The sequence below is a fragment of the Gigantopelta aegis genome, chromosome 9 (genome assembly GCF_016097555.1).
Source record: "Gigantopelta aegis isolate Gae_Host chromosome 9, Gae_host_genome, whole genome shotgun sequence".
Taxonomy (NCBI): Eukaryota; Metazoa; Mollusca; class Gastropoda; order Neomphalida; family Peltospiridae; genus Gigantopelta; species Gigantopelta aegis.
The window spans coordinates 54,836,300-54,857,763 of record NC_054707.1 but is presented as its reverse complement, the minus strand read 5'-3'; the positions used below and the strand labels follow the sequence as shown (position 1 = coordinate 54,857,763).

General features: G+C 35.2%; 1 protein-coding gene across 13 annotated transcripts in view; it reads left to right on the top strand.

Moving 5' to 3' along the window:
• LOC121382266 (involucrin-like) overlaps positions 1 to 21,464 on the top strand; it is a 145,872-nt gene that overhangs the window by 116,336 nt on the left and 8,072 nt on the right. For 9 of the 13 annotated variants that reach the window (XM_041511832.1, XM_041511828.1, XM_041511829.1 and 6 more), the window contains 4 exons: positions 4,960 to 5,023; positions 5,820 to 5,895; positions 9,529 to 11,250; positions 17,413 to 17,544. In XM_041511832.1, the coding sequence (XP_041367766.1) occupies positions 4,960 to 5,023; positions 5,820 to 5,895; positions 9,529 to 11,250; positions 17,413 to 17,544 (1,994 nt within the window). The remainder of the gene's footprint in view (positions 1 to 4,959; positions 5,024 to 5,819; positions 5,896 to 9,528; positions 11,251 to 17,412; positions 17,545 to 21,464) is intronic. The other 4 variants (XM_041511821.1, XM_041511825.1, XM_041511823.1 and 1 more) reach the window with 2 other exon arrangements.

Genomic DNA, 21,464 nt, shown 5'->3' with positions numbered 1-21,464 from the left:
ACATGTACATTGTTAATCAACTGCATCTAGATATCAAACATAGATATTTGATAATTGTTGTATCTGGTTTAAAGAAAGTTAAAGTTTGTTTTGTTTAATGACACCACTGGAGTGCATTGATTAATTAATCATCGGCTATTGGATGTCAAATATTTGGTATTTTTGACACATAGTCATCCAGAGTAAAACCGCTACATTTTTCCTAACACAGCAAGGGATCTTTTATATGCATTTTCCCACAGACAGGAAAGTACCTACGATGGCCTTTGACCAGTTGTGGTGCACTAGCTGGTTGGAACTGGTTTAAAGAAAGGAAAGGAGAGAAAGACCTCAGCACATTTTTAACTGCTGTACAGAATGAGAAAATTGTCTGTTAAAGTGGTAATGAACAGAAGGCATAACTGAAATACATGTCTAACTGAAAATACGTTTATATTAATTTTCTGGTTCCTGGCAGATATCAACTGGAATAAAAAATGTACTTTGCCCAGTCTGGTTTATGTTTTTTCTTCTGGCACCTTTAATTAGGGCTAAAGTGGTTCTGAGGGTGAGCACTTGCTTGTGGTTTTATTGCAGTCATACATCATGGGACAGTTTAATTTACATTTTTGTATTTATTCCAATTAGTGTTTTATAACTGGTATATAAAAAGGCTGTGGTATGTGCTTTCTTGTCTGGTAAAATCCTTTAAAAAAATATCCCTTGCTGTTGATTGTAAAGTTAGCGTAATGTAGCTATTAGTGATGTTCCAGTGACTGACTGTAATAAAATATTAATCGGTTTACTTCTACAGATGTGATTATCAGTTATAAAAGTCCATAATCAGTTGTGTGGGAAAGTGTTCAGTGTAATTGTAACTCCAGTTTAGATGATGGCCTTGGTGTATATATATGTTATGCTTGGTGTTTGTTTTCATGTATACATAAAGACATTTTTTTTAAAATAGCGATTTAAGGTAAAGAGCAATTTTGTGAGGTTTATCTCAGTGTGCATGACAATAGGTATATTGTACTAATAATTCAAATCCACCTTATGTTCATATAATTCTAATCGATTGTATAATAAAAAATTGATCGGTTGGTGCAAACTAATTATAACCAATTATCAATGATGAAATTTAATCTGATTCCTGACACTAGTAACTATAGCAGTAGCAGACTTTTGTCTCTCTCACTTTCTAGTCCCAAGTGGTGCAATTCTCATACATTTGATACCAAATAACATAGGTTTTAAAATGTGCTGCATTAACAATGAAATAAATGTTCTTGTCATTCCCTTTGCAGTGTTTTATATGCTGGGGGTGTCATGAACTTAACCTTCCTTTTCTTTGAACAACAGGTGTCATCACATCTTGTAACTGTTACCTAGTTTGGGATGTAGATTTTTCAGGGTGTTTTTACACATGATCTTTTTGTAGGAAGTCTGGATTTCATTTAACAACAAACACTTATTGAAAAAGCTGAATGGTCACATAAGATTCACACAGCTTATGCTTACCTGGCTGAAAATATATTCACTATTGATTGTCCCGCATTCACAACAGGTTTAGCGTACATGTCACATGACCTGTTCCCTGTTCCTGGTTTGTTTTTTCTGCTGTGTAGTATGAAAGATAGATCTTGATAATTTTAATATTTGGAAATGCTGCTCAGAAGAATAAGACATTTTGAAGGTAGATGAAAAACGTTTTAAAATTTAGTTGAGTTTTGGTTTTGGTTTTTTTGTTTTATGGCAAATACACAGATCTGTAGTTTTTTGTTGTGACTTTTTTGAAAGCATAAGAGAATAAACGCACTATGGTTTTTATCAATAGGCTATTGAGATAAGTATATGGGGCTGTTTAGTAGTGTACTGGTATGTATGTTTGTACATGCAACATGTGTACGTCGTGTATTTTATTGTGCTTGAACCGTAATTGGGTATAGGCACGTTAGTATGTTATTCTGTCGTATCCTATTTTATTATATATTCCTGCTTTCAGCTAGTTATCTAAGTCATCTTCCTATACTAGTACATGTTTTTCAAAGTACAGCTGAACTACAAATAGAAAACAAAATTACATTTACAGTGTGCTGGGGGAGGGTTTCAGAAGTCAAAAACCCATCCTGCTTAAGCAATTTTTGTGGGGTGTTTTCAACATATTTTCTAGGGAAGCATGAGTAGACCCACCTTTAAACTTTACTTGGCACAGTCTAGCCCCCCCCCCCACCTGCTCCACCCTCACTTACATTTAAGTGTGGTGCTATAAGAGTTTCGGTGTACAAACTTTTCATTTTTTATTTAAATCTGCAATCTCACCTTTCCATGTTATCACATTCTTTTCTAATGTGGGGGCCGGGAAGTAACCCAGTGGTAACGCGCTTGCTTGATGCACGGTCGGTTTGGATCGATCCCCATCGGTGGGCCCATTGGGCTATTTCTCATTCAAACCAGTGCGCCATGACTGGTATATCAAAGGTTGTGGTATGTGCTATCCTGTCTGTGGGATGGTGCATATAAAAGATTCCTTGCTGCACTAGGAAAAATATAGCGGGTTTCCTCTGATGACTACTTATCAGAATTACATCCAGTAGCCGATGATTAATTAAGCAATGTGCTTCAGCAGTGTTCGAGATTAAAAATTTCGGGCAGTATCCCAATTGGATACTAACATTTCAAAATCTGGTATCCCACCTGAGAATTTAGTATCCCACTTAAATGAAATTCATAAATAACATCGTAACAAACTTGGACGACACTGTTCTCGTTCCCAGTCTATTGCTACGCCGCAAACGAGATCGCGGAATTCGTGAAATTTGCAATCAAACTGAATCAGCAAAAGATTTGCTGCATCTATTTTTGAGTAATATTGACATAAATTAATATTTAGCAGTAATCTATAAGTGTTTCTGACATTACTGATAATAAACCTACCTGTATTAATTTTCTGCAGATGTGGAATCAATATCTCAAATAAAATTTGGAGGAAACATTCAACAAAAACAATAGCGACTTAGCGGTTCCCAGTCTATCGCTACGCCGCTATTGGTCCAGTGTAGCATTAGACTGGGTACGAGTTGGGGGAGATGTTGTTACGGCATAGCATTAGACTAGGTACGACCTCGAAAATACTGTTACTTCACCAGTAAATGACGACTTTCATTGTTTCAGCGAAAAGTTAAAACGCAGGATTAAAAAACCCAACAACATTGTTACATTATATGGTATCCCGGTGGGATACTGGGTTATTGGAGTCTGGTATCCAAAATTAAATTCTGGTATCCCCAGGATATCGGGATACCGTTAATCTCGAACACTGTTCAGTGGTGTCATTAAACAAAACAAACTTTATTTATTTTTCTAATGTGAAATGCAAACACGCTAGTTTTATGAAACTTACTGCTCCAAATGTGTACATTAATATGTTTGGATATGAAAGAAACATTTACCCTTTTTAGTAGTTATATTGAACAGTGGAAAAGGTTACGGTGATTTTAACTATTAATGACAAGTTTTTAATTTATCTTTATGTAATCTAGTTTAAGTTTCTGAAAAATAATGAAGATCTATTCTAATTTGTTTTTAAAAACCCAATATACTCTTACACCTTAGCCTGTATAAAAGTTAAAGTTTGTTTGAGTTAATAACACCACTAGAATACATTGATTTATTAATAAATGCACTAGAGCACATTGATTTATTAGTAGTCGGCTGTTGGTTATCAAACATTTGGTCATTCTTTCATGTAGTCATCAGAGAAAAAGCCAGTCAAATATATTGCTGGTCACTGGTCAGCATGCTCATACATTTTAACATGTGCTTTAACAGGGTTTTTTAAATTTACCATGGTAACTATAACAGCGCCATCTATATCAGGAATAATGCTGTGCTACCTCAACTAATAATATTATGCACCATGACATTTTGGGTTCAAGTGAGATCATTTGGAGTGAAGTTGGAGTCATTAAAAAAAGGTTGTTTTGTTTAACGACACCACTAGAGCACATTGATTAATTAATCATTGGCTATTGGATATCAAACATTTGGTAAACAAGGGATCTTTTATATACACTTTCCCACAGACAGGAAAGCACATACCACGTGTACAGCCTTTGTCCAGTTGTGTTGCATTGGTTGGAACGAGAAAAAACACATTCAGCTGAATGGATCTATCGAAGTGACTCGATCCTGCGACGCAAGCACCTCAAGTGAGCACTCAAACGACTGAGCTAAATGTCATAAAAGTTGTCTTGGCTATGTGGAAAATGTGAAGGAAAGCATATAGGGTACGATGGCCAATGAGGGGGGGACCATGGCCAATGAGGGGGGGGGGGGGGGGGGACCAAGACAGATAGCTTGGCACAGATCTTTAAAAAGCCTTGAATTACAGTGTGGTCTTTGGAAAGTGATGGAATTTTGGATACTAAGGTTTTAAAAAGGAGGATCAAAGCACCAGAAATGTCAAATTGTGGTTTTTAAAAACATACCTAAACAAAACAAACAGAAAAACAAATCAAAACAACATAACAAAACAAAACAAAACACAGAAAAAACCCCAAACATATGTAATGTAGATTGTTCACAGCATTCAGAAGCTATATGACGTGACAAGTTCTCCTGAATGTCAGATTATGCGAACAGCAGAAATCGCACATTCAAGAGAGAAAAAATGGTTTAGTGAATGCTTGTAAGATGCTGAATTCTTGTTTGTAAACATGAGTGGTGAGCATACACATGTATAAATGTATAGCTTGTAGTGAATAATGATACAGTAATGTTATCGTCGTTGAAATCCTGAACAAATATGCTAAAAAGTGCTTTAAAAGCCTATTTATCTAACCTCTTCTTTACACCTGTATCAACCTCTTCTTTATCTAACCTCTCCTCATTTCCGATCCAATCACTCCATTCCACTTTCCGTCTCTGTGTTATGGGAACATTTATGTAATCTTTCTTTTTAATGGAAATGTTTATTTTCAGATTCATTCACTGATCGGAGTGACCATGATGTTAAACAGGACTTCAGCACACCACATTACCTAGCGTAAGTATTTATGGTATTAATTTGGTTTTATTTGTGAAAGAATTGAAGTATATGCACAGGGAATATTTTGTTAGTACCACATCGCAATTTGGGGGCGAGACGTAGTCCAGTGGCAAAGTGTTCACTTGATGTGTGGTCACTTTGAGATCATTCCCCGTCAGTGGGCCCATTGGGCTATTTCTCACTCCAGCCAGTGCACCACAACTGGTACATCAAAGGCTGTGGTATGTGCTATCATGTCTATGGGATGGTGTATATAAAAGATCCCTTGCTGCTAATCAAAAAGAGTAGCCCATGTCACAACAGCGGGTTTCGTTCTTCAATATCTGTGTGGTCCTTAACTGTATGTCTGACGCCATATAACCTTAAATAAAATGTGTTAAGTGCATCATTAAATAAAACATTTCCATTTCTACATCGCAATTTCCTATGCATGTTTTCGAGATCAGTTCACAATTTTAAAACATTAAAACAGTAGTTGCTAATATATTTTCAGTTGACTAGAAATTTAAAAAGCGTTGCCTGATTAGTGTAATGTATTATATCATACAGGTATAATAATATATTCACTGAAGAGTTCTTCTTCTTAATGAGTTGGGGGAGAAGGTGGGATGGGGAGAGAAAATATTAACTGATGAAAGGTTTTTGGGGGAGTCTGCACTGTTAAAGTCATTTATAAATTTTTGTTGGGAAATTTTCTCTTGTTTTTTTATTATAAGCAATTTTTATCAGGTTTGTTACTGGTATGTAGATTCATGGCTTATTTTATTATTCAAAGAAATTGTTTTCCTTACAGCAATGAACAAATGCAGCAGAAAGGTGTTGGGCAATATAATCAAAATTTTGCTGGGGAGACAGTTTCCAGGGAAGAAGTGAGTTTACTTATATATTTATTCATTTATTAGTAAATGCAATTGTGAGATTTAAATACTTGATCACTTTAATTTTAACAATATTTAAATTGTTACTAAAATACTAACTACACATTAAGTTTGATGTATAAGTTTCATAATAAAGTGTAAATATTTTGTCTTTAAAATTGTCCTTTCTAACCATTTAAATGTGATGACTGATATCAAATTTATATTTGTTTAGTATAGTATGATTAGACAAGTTATCTCCCTTGTGTTAACATTACATCCGGATTATTGGCTGCTACTATAGTACTAGTTAAAAATATTGCTTCAGTGGTTAGTGCTGGTTCAAAATAGTGAAGCTTAGGCATCGGAAGATGATAGTGATTAGGGAGCCAGATATATATTGATATGATTTTCAGGTGGGGGTGGGCAGTGGATTATCTTCAGAATTGGGAGAGGCAGAGCTTCCAATGCCTATGTGCAGCAGACTATATTATTTAAAGTTTGGAGGCGGCCTTGTAAACCTTAAACTTACCGTGGTAAAATATGTCTTTCGAAATATTTTATTTAAAGGTACAACTTTGTTTAATACATGTACTGAACAAAATAAGAAACTTCCGCTAACTTTGCTTGAACATAACTTGATAAAAACAAATCGGGGGAATAATTGTTATATATGCGTTTAAAGAGTGTTCCATGATGCATCGTTTGGTTCAAAAATCATGGCCATAGGTTAACAGAAACTGGGAGAAATATTGACCAAGTGTGGTAGGGGTTAAAAAAAAAAAATACCCACTTAATAACGGGTATGACCACCTCTTGAATTGACCACTGCAGTGAATTAAAGTGTTGATTTCTGCCTGTGGAATATTGTTCCATTCCTGAATGAGCGCTTGACGAAGTTCGTTGACGTTAGCGGGTGGGTTGGGACGATGCCTCAATCGTCTGTCCAGACTATCCCAGACATGCTCGATGGAGTTGAGATCAGGACTTTTAGTGGGCCAGTCATCAATGAAATCAATGTTATTTGTCCTAAGAAAATGTACAGTGTCTCTAGCTGTATGAGAGGTGGCATTATCATGCTGAAAAATCGAGATGTTGGCGTGGTTATGGAACAGAGGAATGATGTGATGAGCGAGAATGTCATCGCGGTAACGTTGAGCATTTAAAATGCCATCAATGACGACTAGTGGTGAACGATAACCATGGGCAATCCAGACCATGACACAACCCCCACCCCCGAAACGATCTCGTTCAGAACACAACAGTCAGCATAGCGTTCATTTCTCCTACGGTAGACGCGCACCCTGCCATCACCACGTTGTAAAGAAAATCTGGATTCACCCGAAAAAAGAACGGTATTCCAGCGTCACCGTATCCAACGAGTGTGTACACGTGCCCAATTAAGACGATTTAGACGATGATGTTGCGTTAAAACGCATCCGACGTAAGGACGTCGTGCATGTAAACCGTTCTTCCACAGACGATTACGAACAGTTTGCCCACTGATTTGGTTATTATGAAGCCCAGGTGTGTTAGCAGCAGTAGCAGTGGCAGTTTGGAATCAATTGCTTAAATGCGTGTTCATGATATAGCGGTCTTGACCACGCATTGTAACACGCGGACGTCCACGACATGGCAAGTCGTTGGTGTTTCCTGTCGTTCGAAATCTTACGCGAAGATTTCGTATCGCTCGACTAGAACTCCCAACATGCCTTGCAACGTCTTCTGTCGACATGCCAGCATCAAGCATGCCAATCGCCCATTCGCGTAAATTATTGGGTATTCTTGGCATACTAAAAATGCTACAATGTAAAAAACGTTAATTTTTTTACAAATATTTAAGCATTTTCGTTCACTTGACAACAATGTCAGTAAGACAAGTAAAACAAATTGACCGAATACTACACGGGACATGTCGAACCATGCATGCACGTGCAAATTGAATTTCACCTTGTCTACGATTAACAGTACAAAAATAATCCATAAAATTCATGAATCCTGATAATACAGCTCAAGGCTAATACTACCTATATTATTTCATTACACAATGAATTCTTTAACACAACAAATACTATATGTACAAATCGGAAGTTTCTTTTTTTGTTCAGTATATGTGTATATGTTAACAATAAAATGCAAATATATTGTGAGAAGCTGCTGTAATAACAAACCAAGAATATTTTAAATCTGCTTGCTATGTAGAATAGAATTGTTAATTGGAACAAACTAGTGGGTAATCTTTCTTCATGCTTTTTTTCCATCAGGGATGAAAATCTTTCATGAATTTTGTGGTTTTTTAATAAATTTTATGAATTATTGTCTAACTTGAGTGTGAAATTTATTGATAACTTTCTTAGAAGTAGTAAGTGAGGGTGGAATGTATTGATAGCTTTCTTACAAGTAGTAAGTGAGGGTGGAATGTATTGATAGCTTTCTTACAAGTAGTAAGTGAGGGTGGAATGTATTGATAGCTTTCTTACAAGTAGTAAGTGAGGGTGGAATGTATTGATAGCTTTCTTACAAGTAGTAAGTGAGGGTGGAACGTATTGATAACTTTCTTAGAAGTAGTAAGTGAGGGTGGAACGTATTGATAACTTTCTTACAAGTAGTAAGTGAGGGTGGAACGTATTGATAACTTTCTTACAAGTAGTAAGTGAGGGTGGAACGTATTGATAACTTTCTTAGAAGTAGTAAGTGAGGGTGGAACGTATTGATAACTTTCTTACAAGTAGTAAGTGAGGGTGGGACGTATTGATAACTTTCTTACAAGTAGTAAGTGAGGGTGGAACGTATTGATAACTTTCTTACAAGTAGTAAGTGAGGGTGGAACGTATTGATAACTTTCTTACAAGTAGTAAGTGAGGGTGGGACGTATTGATAACTTTCTTACAAGTAGTAAGTGAGGGTGGAACGTATTGATAACTTTCTTACAAGTAGTAAGTGAGGGTGGAACGTATTGATAACTTTCTTAGAAGTAGTAAGTGAGGGTGGAACGTATTGATAACTTTCTTAGAAGTAGTAAGTGAGGGTGGAACGTATTGATAACTTTCTTAGAAGTAGTAAGTGAGGGTGGAACGTATTGATAACTTTCTTAGAAGTAGTAAGTGAGGGTGGAACGTATTGATAACTTTCTTAGAAGTAGTAAGTGAGGGTGGAACGTATTGATAACTTTCTTACAAGTAGTAAGTGAGGGTGGAACGTAGCCCAGTGGTAAAGTGCTTGCTTGTTGTGCGATCAGTTTACGATCAATCTCTGTTAGTTGGCCTATTGGGCTATTTCTCGTTCTAGCTAGTGCACCGCCACTGGTATATCAAAGGCTATCTTGTCTGTGGCATCCCTTACGATAATGGAAAAATTGTAGCTGGTTTCCTCTCTTTAGACTATATGTCAAAATTACCAAATGTTTGACATCCAGTAGCCAGTGATTTATAAATCAATATGCACTAGTGGTGTTGTTAAACAAAACAAACTTTAACTTTTTCTTAGAAGTAGTAAATAAAATGATAATAGTTTGGCAGTTAAACAGCGGAGAGTTATGTATTTAAGATTTCATACCTCTTGTGAAATTTTGAGATGTCATTCTCATCCCTAATTGTTAATAATAATTTTTAAAATCTGATTTTAAAAATGATTAATATTTTTCAGGTCCACGTGTCTGAGATGAACACATTCGAGACAGAACAGGAAGAAGGTGTCTATGAAAATGAACCACAGAAACGGTCGGACGTGGTCCGCGAATCAGACCGTAACATTGCAGAGGGTCTGCCCGAGATTGGAATGGCGAAGAATCTGTTGAATAAGTTCGCACACATCACGGATCAACCTGCAGAGCCCAAACGGAAGGAGCTGACTCCACCAGACTCTATTGATGGTCCTGTGGAGTATGTCAGTGAGCCACGGTCGACAATGGAGATGTACCAAGGCAGACCTGAGGCTGGAGTGTTTGAAAACCAGCCGGCATACAATCCCGACATCATGCGGTCAGGTGGAGCTCCAGAGGATATCTTGCCAGAGCGTGGAATGGCACGGAATGTGGCGTCAAAATTCAAAGAGTTGGAGAAATCGGGCAGCTCTGGGTCTCATACCAGTGGCAAAAGGGAGATAACTCCAGATCGGGAAGGAGGCAAGGTTGAATTTGTGAGTGAACCACGAGGGTATGTGGAGAAGTATGAAGGAAGAGCAGAATCAGGGGTTTTCGAGAACGAGCCGGGACATATTGATAATGTTGTCAAGTCGGGAGAGCAAATTGAAGAGGAGCTACCAGAACGAGGCTATGCAAAGAATATCGCTTCCAAGTTTAAACAGCTGGAAAGTGGCACGGCTCCAAGTCCGGATAAGGGAAGGAAAAAAGAGATGACTCCTGATCGCTCAACAAAAGTGGAGTACGTGAGTGAACCGCGAGGGTATGTAGAGACATACGAAGGGAAGGCGGAGGCCGGAGTGTTCGAGAACCAGCCGTACAGCCCAACCACAGAGGTCATTAAGTGTGATCAGCCCATATCAGATGAACCGCTGCCAGAAAAGGGCTATGCACAACATATTGCCGCAAAATTCCGTGAAATGGAAAGCTCAGCCAAATCCCCACCTCCCACACCTGTCAGAATCAAAGAAATCACTCCACCAAGAGATGATGGCAATGTTTCTCAAAATTCAGGTGTTTTTGAGAGCCAGCCCCAAGTGTTGCCCGATGTAGTCCGGTCAGAGGACAACACAGATGACATAGTCCCACAAACAGGATACGCAAAATCTCTCGTGTCTCGGTTCAAGCAGCTGGAAGCTGAAAGTTCAAAGACGGTAACGTCTTCCAAACAGAAAAGGGAGATAACCCCACCGAAAGGAGGATCAGGTGTTTTTGAAAATCAACCAAAACAGTTTATCCCTGAATACAACAGGCAAGCGGAGAGTGGCATCTTGGAAAACAATCCGGAACACATAGAGGGAGTCATAAAGGAGAGCGACCCACCAAAGTTCGAAGAGGAACTCCCAGAGAGGGGCATGGCCAAGAATTTGGTGTCGCGCTGGAAGCAGATGGAAAACCATGGCAGCACGCAGTCTGCGACGGCGAAACAGCGCATAAAGGAGTTCACTCCACCGCGGGAAGAAGAGCGCGTCAAGGCTGCCCGCTCCCCCAGATCACCATCTGGCGGCCAGAGTCAAAGCTTCCAGCAAGAAAACCTGCCGAACCAGGCGGGTGAACCATCGGTGTTTGAGAGTGAACCCGGCATTCGGGACGATGTGTTCCGTGAAGCTGACACCGACTGGATGGAGGGCATGCCGAAGAGCAACACAACGAAGAAGATGTTGGAAAAATTCAAACACATTCAGGAAGAGGCAAAAAAACAACCCCCAAAACCAGTTCCAAAATCGGTAAGATCCCACATAATTCAGCAGGCGGTCGCTTTGTCTTGTGCTTTGTAAATATATTATATAAATGTATGCGTTTCACTCCTTGGCTGTTGATTTTTTATTGCAGGCGGAGCTGTGTCTTTCATATGAAATTTGCATGGTTTATTTAAAGTGGCTATGTCCATGTATATATTCACAATGCATGATTTATCCACAAGCTTTCTGTCTTTAACAGACGTGTAACAGTTGTGGAAGTCTTGTTGGGGGTTTTTGCAAGGTTTTTTTTTTCTTCCAGAAATTATCATTTGTAAGAAAATATTTTATAATGCCCAGTGCACAGAGAATTTTGTTTTAATTTATAAAATGCAACTTTAAAAAAAAAATATATTTAACATTTACTCAGCATGCGTCAAATAAGAATATTTTAAAGTAAGAGGCTCAGCTTCCTTAAAAAAATAATAATGATTTGCTACAATGTACGCAAAATGTTATTACAACCAATCATATTATTTTTAAAAATCAACACCCTTACAATAATGAGTTGTCTCCCCTTACCCCAGTGATAATTTCTGGAATAACTATCTTAAAAATATGTTTGTCTTTTATTAGCAAAACGTTTTCTTTTTTTAAATAATTACTAATTTCAAGATGCATAGATTTGTAAAAATAGATTCTAATAAATGTTTATTATAAATTTTTAAATTGAAGCAGGATGGGGTGGGGTGGGGTTTTTTTTGTTGGGGGGGGGGGGGGGTCATCTCTTGAAATACTGTATTTTGAGTTTATATACTGAAAAGGTGAAATAGATTCATGTTTCATATTTACATTCATCACCTATTAATAAATTAATGCATGTTTTTGTTTTATGTATACAGTTCATTAGGCCATGCTTAACTGGTGTTTGTTTAAGTTGCGTATATCTTTCTCATTTTAAAAAACAAAATTGAACATAAAATGGCAAATATTCTTTTTAAGCTTTAAATATTGAAAACGAACACTTGACATGTAATTGTTTTCTTTTCTTAATTGGTTACTTTGTGTTGTATTAAAGTGTTAACAGTTGGGAAGCAGGTATTGATGTTTGATTGATTTATTAATTAATAATAGTGGGACGAACACATTCATTCTAAGATATTTTTGTATCTGAAATATAAAATTAGTTAAGCATGGCCTTATTTATACAAGTTTGCAATTGTTGTATTTATAATATATGTTTATTTCAGTTTTGTGTAGATAACAAACATTTAACTTAACAATTTTTATGTTTTATTTGCAATGTTTCTGATAATTTAATTATTTGTTTATTATTACACACAAGGAATAGAAGAAGTCTATATGATGTATGCCTCATACTTATTCAGCAGGCGTAATATTATATTATATGCCTCACTGCCTGCTGAGGCATGTCAAAGAGGACAAACTAGACTTGAGTTTTTAGTGTTTTTTTGTCACAGCATGTTGGTATTTGAGTTAAGTTATTAAATTGAATTATTTATGCAGAGAATTTAAATTATTAATTTTTTAAGTGTTTGAAAGCAAGGTCTTTCAAGTTAAAAAAAAACTTCATGTGAAAGGGGATCTATCAAATATGAAAACATGTCTCTAGGCCCTTATGTACAGAGGACATTCTGATTGAATAAAAATTATTATACGAGTGTTCGAGATTAAATTTTTGGGGCAGTATTCCAGTTGGATACTAACATTTCAAAATCTGGTATCCCACCTGAGAACTTAGTATTATATGGTATCCCGGTGGGATACCAGGTTCTTGAAGTCTGGTATCCAAAATTAAATTCTGGGATATCGGAATACCGTTAATCTTGAACACTGTATAATACAAGCCCTAAATACATTGAAACATCTTTTGCCCATTATAATGATTCTTAGTTAAACATGTTAATTCACTCTAAGCCTTTTCTGTATAAAATGTATATATTTTAAAATATATTTTCTACTTTAAAAATAAAAATGTATAATTAGGTTTAAAAAAAGAAAAAAAGACATATAGCTTCATGAATGGCAACAGATTTGGTTAGACTGTATAAAAGGTATCACATTACTCCCTTGGTCAGCTTTATAGTAAATCTTTTCATTATTTATGACCTTTACCAAGTTAGTACTAGCACTGTGTATATGTAGGGCTTGTGGTACAATGTATCACTATCAGTTTTATGGCCAGATGGTGTGGATTGCTTCCCTTTCCTATCACTCTCCAAGTTAAGAATAGCCAGTGTTCAGAAAGCACTCAGTTCAAAATTGGGAGTTAGCTTGCCAGCTGCATCAATGGAGGTAGTGTAAAATTGTCCTACATTAGTTCTGACTAACCATAGTTTGCTCTTTTTCTCTTGTTGTCTAACTCAAGTGTAGCAAAGTTGAATTTTTGTTCTGTAATCAAATGGTGTGTTGCTTGTTTATTGATTTTATTTCACATGATGGGACACGTGCTATCAATTTCTCATGCACTGGTTTTTGGAGCAAGTGGTTTATATTCTATTCATTCTTTGATAAAACTGCATTCACACTTCTCAATGTGCTGTCCATATTTGGGCTGACACTGTTCAATGGAATTTGGTTTTGTATGTGGTTGCTTTGTTAAGCAGTTGAATTTCACTCTTTGTTTTCCTCTTATGTCTAGGTAAGGCTGATACTGGTGGTGTGGTTGGTATATTTCAGAGTTCATTGTTAATTGTGTGGTTCTATTCTCTGTCTTCCTGACATCTGGAATCCATCTAAATTAGATTCATTGACCGGGAGCGGTCTAGCAGAAACATTCTTGTGTAATGGTGGCAGGACAGGACACTTGTTAGCTGGGTATTATGAATCTCATTTCCAGTTGTTACATTGTTGGTGTTAACATTCCAAATAGGCTCCTATGAAAGATAAAGTTAATTTTTGTTTAATTTCTTTCTTAATTAATTTATTTTGTATGGTCGAAATTTGTTGCCAATTATGAAACTGCTGTCATCTGTTGCTATTTATGTTTTAATGTGCAGTCATTAAAATCTTTCAAATTATACTAAACATAAAATGTTTGGATGTTAGTTTCTTGGTTAAATAAAATGTTTTTTTAAATGTAAATAATTCATGACACTGTATAGCACACAGTATATTGTCAGTAAGCTATAAATCTCGTAGGAGTTAATTTATTGTCTTGAAAATAAAGCAAGGGTTCACTTTTAGTGCAAAATTAGACAAATCTTGAATACTAAGTATTTAAAGTATTATTTGGTACCTTATTTGTAACAAGTTATACATTAAATAGAATGATTCATATTGTGAATAAAATGTTTTATGTTTTAAAAAAACCTAAAAGGAAGTTTATAAAGTAAAACCCAGTTGTGTACCATTTTTCGTGTTGTAGCAACATTAGTACATGTAAAAGTCAAAACTAGGATGGACATGTACAAACATTAAGGATGTGTCATATAATTGATTACTTCCATGACATTTTCTACATTTCTTGGTAATAGTTCACTTAAATTAAAAAATTTTTACATACATTATTGCCACTGGTGAATATGAGTCACTGAGGATGGAAGTTAACAATTTTTTTTTTACAAAGTTAATTATTTAAATGATATATTAATTGTTGGTCTTTGGCTATGTTAAAAGTAGTCCTGTACATGTGTGTATACATCCTCCAAGCACAATTTAATATTTAAAACTTTGAAAAGGATCCTGGTGAGATAACTTTGACACAACGTTTACACCACACAGACATCTATATACTTAGTGATGGTATTTAAACTTAAAATCAAACATCCATCACTTTAATAAAAATTGAAAAGCATTCAGATGGTATAAATCTTAACCAAATCTTTCAATGACACACATACACAGTGATTGTGTTTGAGGTTAAAATCAATTGGTTGATTGTTTTGTTGCACCCACCAACAGCTTTGATCATAAGCAGCTGGACCTTGTTGGCTAGCTCACTGTGCAGGTGGTGTGATGACAGATGTTCTGCGAAAATACTTCATTTGTACAAGTCTTTGTTGTCACCCCTTACATGAGCCGTGGACCCAGTCACAGAGTCGTGGACCCAGTCACAGAGTCGGTGGAAAGACCAGAGGTTAAGACCAGGGGGGGACATCCGTGAACCTTGAATGAATATAGTAGTAGTCTTGACAAATTGGTTTAGTTTGGTTAGACTATATACAATAACAGTTACAACCATAATGTATTGTACAGCCAGGATATTTTTATTTGTTTGGCTCATTCCTTTTTTAGAGTACGGGTAAAGCTAAAGTGAGTTACACTTTTGAAGGTTCATCAGGATCTGTGTTTGTAAAACAAATATTACAGTTGGGATTCCAGCTTAAGCTTTAAAGGTGCTATCTCAAAGTTGCAGGTTGAGGTTGTGTTTCCACAGGCTTCTCAGAATTGAAAATCTGCATGACCCATTTATCGGTTACGCAGAAATCTAAGTGACCCATTTCCTTTTTGCGTAACCCGTTATATTCAAGTAAGCGGTGCTCTAAATTTTGTGCAAACAAAAAAATAGGTTACACAAAATTAGATTTGCGTGAATGAAACAATTGTTTTCACAATTTTCAGAAGCCTGTTTTCATGCAACTGGATCAGGGATCATTTCATTTTTGAAATTTTGATTAGCAACAGTTGGTGATCAGTTGAAAATTGAGTAGCAGCTAGCCTGGTACTATTTAACATTTTAGAATTGAGTAATGATCTCTAAAATTAATTTATTTGTGTAGCAAATTGCGATGTAATATTGAACAAAATATTCCCGCTCATTTATTTCTGATGGTCTTATCCAGGCAACTTGCCATATTTTGTGATTTTGCTGATTTCATAAGATTTGTTCTGATGTGACCAGACAGACATTTACTTTGCTGAACAGGACTGGTTACAAGGATATAACCATAAATAAAATGTGTTGAGTGCATCGTTAAATAAAACATTTCTTTCTTTCTGTTTACATGGCTTATATTAGTTATAAACGCATCACATTTTTGATATTCCTGAGTTATATATGCAAAGATTATGTGTGGGAATCTTGAATTGATAAATTTTTAGTTAAATTTATTACAAATAAATGTATAAACAGTAATGCATGGTACTTGCAACTGTGATATATATATATATATATAGCACCTTTAAGCTGAGTTTAAACTGATTCCATTCAAACTGTATACAAGTGTAGATTAAAGATGTAGCCTGCCATCAAAAATCAAAGATGCTAAAGTTTTACAAGCACAGACCTCGATAATTCTAGCTTTTCATTCAGAGTTGTACAAGCAGTATGTCATTCCACTGTTGTCTCATTCCTCTGTTTCACCATTCTTTCGTTCTCCCGCAGCTTAATAAACACACCTGGGTTGAGACCACTTTGCTTCTTTACCAAGCCGTAAAGCTTTATGTACAGTGTCATTTGGCAACACCTCATTACTAGGACCATTTTGTTTCATGTTTAATGAGTGGTCTTGATAATGAGTGCACATTTAGTGTGTGACTTCCACTCAAACTGGTCCACAACAACACATCACCACCTGTTATCATGGGGAGCCGTTTAGTTGATTGATCCATTATGTGCCACATGCACATCACCAATACCATAGCAGTATTTAAAAACAAAAATATTTACCTGTAAACTGTTTTTGTTCCTAGTGCTAAATTAATACTAGGCGTCATAAGCAGGCCAGGAGTTATTGTCAGCAATTTGACTACAAAAACAAAAAAACAAAAATTTCCAAATTGAATTCCAATTATTGCTTAGTCAGCCAAAATCTAGCACCTCCATGTATGTTAAAAACAAAATATCTTCCACATTATTAAAACTAGTGTAATTTTTAGAACTTTATTTTTATATATAGAACCACAAGAAGTAATATTTATAGTAAGATAAAATAACCATCTTTATATAACAAAGTCTATGTTTAAAAAATGTTATATGATAAAATCGATAAAATAAAAATTATATTTCTCCAAGATTTGTCTGAATTTAAAACAAAAATGTTTAGTGTATACTAGCAGATAGCAATAAATTTTTAAATTACATGTAGTGATTAGTTTGGGTATGATACATTATAACCCACAGGTTACGTTGCTCCATTTTGACGTATCCTGCACATGTATGTAATAATATATGTAGGTTATGAGCCCTGCGTTCATGGGTGTTTAATGATGCTCTATTCCTATACGTGACCGTTGCTATGCTTGTAGGAGGAACAAGGCGATAGCAGTAGGGAGAGTCCTAGTAGAAATGAAACGAAGGTTTGTTCACGGAAGGCCTCTTACCGCGATACTGTTGATCATTCCGAAGTGCCTGCAGTTCGATCAGAGAACATAGCTGATGTATTCACTCTCCTCATACCTTGCTTCCTCAGTGTATTGCACTAACATATTCTGTCCACGTAGTAGTTCGTACTAACAGTTTGTGTCCGTAGTTTTAGGAAATAGGTGTCTTTGTGTGTGTGTGTGTTTTATTGTCTGTTTTAAATTCTCTGCCAGTCATGTCAAATAAAAAGCCTTGTTAGGACTGAGCAAGGTTTAGCTTTAAAAACAATACAAATAAAATGTTTTTTAATTTTATTTTTGGGTGACATAAACATATTAATTATGGTTGAAGGGTTGTTGGGTTTTTTCATCTTATTGTATTTTAATTGTTAAAATATAATTTATATTTACATCATTTTGGAGCTAGCTACTCTGTATGTGGAGTTCAGAAGAAAAAAAAACCAACCACTTAACAAGTTATATGTAGATGGAAAACAAAGAATTTATTTTTAAAACCCAATTTATTATAGTTGCTGAGAACTATTGCAAAATTATTAAGTTGGAAATGCAACATTTGCAAATGAATAATTTTAAAAGTAATTTTCTTCCATTTGTATATTGCACTGCCATTCTTAATATCATGGTATATAGTACCGTTTCTGATCTGTCCATAAAGACTTCCATAAACATATAGCTGGTGCAGAATTTATTATGTACATGTATTTCTGTTGTATACTGTTTATCTACTTGCCATGTGAAAATACTCGAATAAATGTGTTATCAGATTGAAAACAAAGTCCAATTGTATCTTTGCTCTTACACGGTTGTTAAGATAGCATTAAGAAAATTTCAGTCACCATAATGTGAGAATTTTCATTGCCAATGACAGTTTTGTGATATGTAGGTAACAATGTCATTGGACATGTCGATGGTGTCATTGAGTCATCTACATGTATGCCAGTGCTGTATAATAGAACTATGTTTTCTATTATCAGTGTTCAGTATTTTTCCTATTGTAGATATAAAAAAAAAGAGTTAAATTCTTTATAATTTGATTTAATAATGATTCCCTTTTTACACTTTTTCACAAATTAATAACCCAAGAAGATATTAAACTGCTTTTTATTTCAATAATTAAAAATAAATAATAATAATAATTTTAAAAGAACAACAAAAATAAACAAATTAATATTACAGCTGAAATACATTATTTAAAAATAAAAAAAATTACACCAAAATATCCAAACATTTATGCAGCTTTATATCACATACAATTTAACTAAGCATGTAAATAGATAAACAGTAAACATGTATTGTATATATGTCTGTTTTGTTTTAAAGATTTGATTGCAATTGGCTGAACTTTTGCATCATCATACAAGCTTTTCCAAATATTAAGTCAGGGTGATGGAGAGGAAATAGGGGCATTGAAAGTTGTTTTTTTCTGCCTTGTGAACCTTCTGAAATTTATATCATAGGATACAGTCATACCATACTATGTATAAATTAAATAGTAAAGAAAATAATTGTATGTGTATTGGTGGGGGTGGGGGTTGGATTGTTTAAATAAAAATGTAAATTCCTACGTTTCCTCCTATCACCCCTCATGATAATGTTTGGAGCAGCCATTACTTCACTGTAACAGCCTGATCATTATGTGTACGTGTATGTGTAGTGTATACAGAACCATGATGTGCAGTTACTTGTGCAATTTGTCAACAGAGATAAAATTACTTAGTAAAAATGTCAAATATTTTGTGGTCTGGATTCCTAAAATGTGTTCTTATGGTGCAACTTGTAATATATTTTTTTTAATTCAATCCATGACTTGCACACATACAGGTGTCAAACATAACACTTTTACATGGGAGAAGAAACCGGTGAGAGTCACGTAAACCAATCTTTCAACTGGTTTCTTATGCATTTTCAAACACACATGACAGCACATGCCAGTTAAAGATATTGACATTAAACAAATATATATTGAAGGGTGTGACTAATTTAGATTGTGGGGAACCATTTAAGATATTCCCATATTTTGATACCATATAAATTTACATGCTAAGTGGAGCCAAAAATTATTCTCCTTGAATTGGTCTCATGGGAGTGATTGGGAAGTAATAGTGATAGTTCCTCTTAAATGGCAGTCTGCCAATCTCTAATATACATACATACATGTACATGTATGTTTTATGACTATTCAGTTGGAAATGAAAATGAGTTATTGTTTGATCTGATGAGAATCGATCCTGCTGCCCCTCACACCTCATGGATATGAGACAAGAATCTATCACCATGTATATATGGTATTGATTAGTTGGCTGTGAAGTTGAGCTGACAAACATTGGCAGTCGGTGTCAGATGTTGTGAATATTACGTTTCCAACAAGTTATTTTATTATTGCTACACAGGGTTGGTGGCAAGGATGAACATCAGCTTATGGCCATACACAGAATTTTGTATGTTTTGCTCCATCATTAAGATTTGTAAGCCATTATTTGTATCAGTATAGTTTGGGTGAGGTTTAAACTTTTATTTGTTGGCAAGTTATTTGGGTCAAAGCCAAATACACATATTTATTATTTATATAAACTGTAACATGTTCACACATTATTCTCATTCTATTGACCTGTTACGAAGCAGCCACCTGTCTAATAATGCTTCCAACCATGTCCATGTAAGTAGGTTTCACAGGGCGGGATATATCATGGCTCAGTGGTAAAGTATATCCGATAGGTGACAAAATCGCATCATCAATCACCCTCAATGGACTCTGGGTTTTTATCCTGTTCCAACCAGTGTATCAGGACTGGTACATCAATGGCCATGGTATGTACTATCCTATCTTTGGAAAAGTGCCTATAAAAGATCCTTTACTGGTGTATCAGTAAGAGTAGTGTATGGGACATCAGCAGGTTTCTTTATTGACCAGTGGTCAAAGTAACTGTTAGACACCAAATAGCCATACAATTGTGTTGAGATGTCATTAAACAAAATTACTTTCCTTGTAAGTGAGTTGAGGGGGGAGGGGGGAGTATGTCACAACCTGATAATATTATAATTGAACATACTACACTTTTAACCTGTTTGACCTCATAATGACCATTTCAAAAGTTATGTTTTCTCAACCGACAAACTCAACTTCCTGGAGTTCCTAGGGGCAAACTGATAGTTTTGAGCCGTCTTAAGATTTCACACACTACTTTTAAAGAACAGTGATATTTTTTAGGTTTTCACAGCTGGTTGAAACTTTTAACACAAACATGATTGCTGACCACTGGTGTTTGTTTTTCAGTTAACAGCTTAATGTTGGTGACATGTGCTTGACACATTCATGAAAACTGAAAGAAAAGAAATAAATGTTTAAAAATATTTTCCAGAAAATAATCAGTATCTTTAGTTATTATTTAATAACTCAACATGTATTTGTACTATTACGTGAATTTAATTCAGCAGTTAAGAAAAAATTATTACAGTTGCAGTTTGTTAAAACAAAAAATTATCTTAAGTTTCATAATTTAATATGTTTTCATAATCTTACACATGCATTTTTTTTTCACAAATACAATTACATTATATAATGTGTATGTACATACATGTAGGTATGACATTTTTAAATTACTATTTTTTATGAAAGCATAAAAACTGTATCATGGTTCTTTTTATAATAATATAGTGAAGTGATCATTAACAAAGTTAACAGTATTAATTTATTGCTTATGTAGCAGTACTAATTCATTCCATTTTGACTAACATATATATATCATTTTATTATGTACTTAATCTGTATGTTTGACTTGGTCCACATTAATGCATGTTTTCGTGTATAACCATTATAGCCATTGAAAATAATGTACTAGATTTGTGTTTTTCGATAAAAAAAATTAACTAATTAATGTTTGTTCTTTGAAGTGTTTGAAAATAAAGGTCTGATTCATGATTTCTTTTCTAGCTTACTGACGTTTTTCATGATATTTAGTTATCAATATACTAGCTGG